This window comes from Camelina sativa, unplaced genomic scaffold (genome assembly GCF_000633955.1).
Source record: "Camelina sativa cultivar DH55 unplaced genomic scaffold, Cs unpScaffold00822, whole genome shotgun sequence".
Classification (NCBI taxonomy): Eukaryota; Viridiplantae; Streptophyta; class Magnoliopsida; order Brassicales; family Brassicaceae; genus Camelina; species Camelina sativa.
In genome coordinates, this window is record NW_010921947.1 from 4,039 (window position 1) to 7,747 (window position 3,709).

General features: G+C 40.1%; 1 protein-coding gene across 1 annotated transcript; it reads right to left on the reverse strand.

The window, feature by feature from the left end:
- Positions 1-845: 845 nt before the first annotated feature.
- Positions 846-1,727, reverse strand: LOC109131617. The gene is made up of 2 exons (XM_019242788.1): positions 1,582-1,727; positions 846-1,344 (listed from the first exon to the last, which is right to left on the reverse strand). The coding sequence occupies exons 1-2, from the start codon at positions 1,725-1,727 to the stop codon at positions 846-848; spliced, it is 645 nt and encodes a 214-aa protein (XP_019098333.1).
- Between the last annotated feature and the right edge of the window lie 1,982 nt (positions 1,728-3,709).

The window sequence follows — 3,709 nt, forward strand, 5'->3', positions numbered from 1 at the left end:
GGTATCAAATCACAACATGCTTCAATTTAGACCAAATGCAATGCAGGAATTCAAGGCTTGGTTCAATCTTATGCTTCTAACTACTCAACTAGCATCAAAGTACTATTAACTTGGGCATTGATCCTAGTCTAGTGAATTAAGCAAGCTAACAAGGAAAAACTCATCATAGATCCCTAATGCAAATATTATACAATCCTACATGAAACATGCTAAACAAGATCCTAATATGCAATGCAAACTACATGAACACTCTTTTTTTATAAAGATTTTTTCAAAAATTTTCAAATTTTTAGGGTTTTTCTATGCCTTAGATGCTATGCAAATACTAATATGAAGATGCTAAAAATTTGAAATAAGAACACAAAACACAACATCAAATGCTATCTCAAACCCTCCCCCAAACTTAAATCACACAGTCCTCTGTGTGAAAGAAATTTGTAAGAGGATTCAAGATTAAAAACAAAACACAACTATGAAATGCAATGATATTTACAAGTGAAGGTGATGGTGGTACCTTAGGGATTGTCGAAGAAGTTGTCCACATCCATCTGCATGCTGTCATAGGAGTAGTTGGGGTCTTGTTGGTGACTTGGAGATGGACTTTGGGGCAGCTCGACGACGGAGATCGACCGGCACTCGGTCGAGTGCGTGTCCAAGTGGGGGGGTCGAGCTGGACCGCGAATGTTCCTCTCTTCTTCTGTTTAGACTCCCTTGCTTTCCTGACCTCAAAAATACCAAAACAAGTCAAAATACCAAAAATCCTAAATAATATAGACAGGGATACCTTAGGGACTTCCTCCCTAGTGAGCTTGTTTAGAGTCACTAAGCTTGACTTCCATGGCTCTTCAAGCTTGAGGGGCATCTTTGAGAAGCATTGAGCACTTCTCATGTGTCTCCTTCTCTCCCAAATACTTCTTAACCCTCTGACCATTGACTGTGAACTCACTACCATCCTTGTTGAGAAGTGTGATAGCTCCATATGGTAAGATCTCTTTTATTTCAAAAGGACCTCCCAATCTACTTTTCAACTTCCCAGGGAATAACTTGAGTTTTGAATTGTAAAGCAAAGCTTGGTCTCCAGGCTTAAGGTCCTTGATGAGAATCTTCTTATCATGGAAGGCCTTAGTCCTCTCCTTGTAGATTTTGGAGTTTTCATAAGCTTCCAATCTGATCTCCTCAAGTTCATGCAAATCAAGGCTTCTATTAGCTTGTGCTGTTTCAAGATCCAAGTTCAGGAGTTTGATTGCCCATAGAGCCTTGTACTCAACTTCAACTGGAAGGTGACAAGACTTTCCATACACAAGCTGGAATGGGGTTCTTCCTATAGGAGTTTTGAAAGCTGTTCTATAAGCCCAAAGTGTTTCATCAAGTTTACTAGACCAATCCTTCCTTGTTGCTCCTACTATTCTTGATAGAATGGCCTTGATCTGTTTGTTTGACACCTCAACTTGCCCACTTGTCTGAGGGTGATAGGCTGTAGACACCTTGTGCTTAACTCCATACTTCCTTAGCATTCCTTCAAAGATTTTATTGATGAAGTGTGATCCTCCATCACTTATCACAACTCTTGGGATTCCATACCTTGGAAAGATTATGTTCTTGAAAAGTTTAAGAACCACCTTGTGATCATTAGTGGGGCTAGCAATGGCCTCCACCCATCTGGAAATATAGTCCACTGCTACTAAGATGTAGGCATTCCCATTTGAAGGAGGATTAAAGGGTCCCATGAAATCAATTCCCCACACATCAAATATCTCAACTTCAAGAATTGGATTTTGAGGCATCTCATTCCTTCTTGTGATGTTCCCCATCCTTTGGCAAGCATCACACTTTGTGATGAACTTGTGAGTGTCTTTGAACAATGTAGGCCACCATAGACCAGCTTGTAAGACTTTTTGGGCTGTTTTGAAAGTTGCAAAATGGCCTCCATAAGTAGAACCATGGCAATGTCCTAACACTCCTTCAACTTCATTCTCTGCTATGCATCTTCTAAACAATCCATCTGATACTTCTTGTATAAGTAAGGTTAATCCCAATAGTATCCATTGATGTCCTTGAGGAGTTTCTTCTTCCTATAGGAGTCCAGGTCTGCTAGGATTTCTTCACACACCTTGTAATTGACTATATCAGCATACCAAGGCAGATCTTCACTCTCAAGTGCCATCCACTGCTCCATCTAGTCCTGCTCGGTCGGGCACCCAAACATACTCGGCCGAGTGCCTGTTCGAGTGAGAGGTCGAGTGGGGAGCCGTGTTGACCCAATCAGCATCAGTTTCTCCTCAGGCATTGAATCATCAATTGAAATCTCCTCTTCTATCCTCATTCTAGACAACTGATCAGCTACTCCATTCTCTATCCCCTTTTTATCAACTATTTCCATGTCAAACTCTTGGAGAAGCAAAATCCATCTCAACAACCTTGGTTTTGTATCCTTCTTTGAGTAGATGTGCCTCAAAGCAGCATGATCAGTGTACACAATCACCTTGGACCCTACTAAGTAGCTTCTGAACTTTTCAAAGGCAAATACCACTGCTAAGAGCTCTTTCTCTGTTGTTGAATATCTTCCTTGAGTTTCATCCAAGGTTCTACTTGCATAGTGAATCACATGCAGCCTCTTATCTTTTTTCTGACCTAGGACTGCTCCTACTGCAAAGTCTGAAGCATCACACATAATCTCAAATGGAAGATCCCAGTTTGGAGCTTGGACTATTGGAGCTGAAATCAAAGCAGCTTTGATCTCCTTGAAAGCCTTCAAGCAATCTTCATCAAAGTTGAACTCAGTCTCCTTACATAGCAACCTTGTCAATGGCCTAGCTATCTTTGAGAAATCCTTGATGAATCTCCTATAAAACCCAGCATGCCCAAGAAAGCTTCTTATGTCCTTGACTGTTTTTGGTGGTTGGAGTTGAACCATGACTTCAATCTTTGCCTTATCAACCTCAATCCCCTTTTCTGAAATCTTATGGCCAAGAACTATCCCTTCTTCAACCATGAAGTGACACTTTTCCCAGTTCAAAACAAGATTTGTCTCCTCACATCTCTTTAAAACCCTGCATAAATTAGCAAGACAAGAAGGAAAGGAGTCTCCATAGACAGAGAAATCATCCATAAAAACTTCCACAACATCCTCAATGAGATCAGAGAAGATAGACATCATGCATCTTTGAAAAGTTGCTGGAGCATTACATAATCCAAATGGCATCCTTCTATAAGCAAAAGTACCATATGGACATGTGAATGTTGTCTTCTCTTGATCATTGGGATGAATAGGTATTTGGAAAAATCCAGAATATCCATCCAAGAAACAGTAGTGAGTGTGATTAGCTAATCTTTCCAACATTTGATCAATGAAAGGAAGAGGAAAATGATCTTTCCTAGTAGCTGAATTAAGCTTTCTATAGTCAATGCACATTCTATGCCCTGTAATAGTTCTAGTGAGAATTAATTCATCCTCATCATTCTGTACCACAGTTATTCCTCCCTTTTATGGGACACAATGAACTGGTGAAACCCAAGTACTATCAGAGATAGGATAGATTACACCAGCACCAAGCAACTTAAGGATCTCCTTTTTAACTACTTCTTTTAAGTTGGGGTTTAACCTTCTTTGAGGTTCAATACTAGAGTAGGATTCATTTTCAAGATGGATTCTATGCATGCAAAGACTAGGTGAAAGGCCTTGAATGTCATCCAAAGTATAACCAATTGC

Coding starts and splice junctions, on each gene's coding strand:
- LOC109131617 (XM_019242788.1), bottom strand. CDS start 1,727: ATGGGACCCTTTAATCCTCCTTCAAATGGGAATGCCTACATCTTAGTA. Junction 1,345..1,581: donor AAGAACATAATCTTTCCAAG/GTATGGAATCCC, acceptor TTGGGCTTATAG/AACAGCTTTCAAAACTCCTA.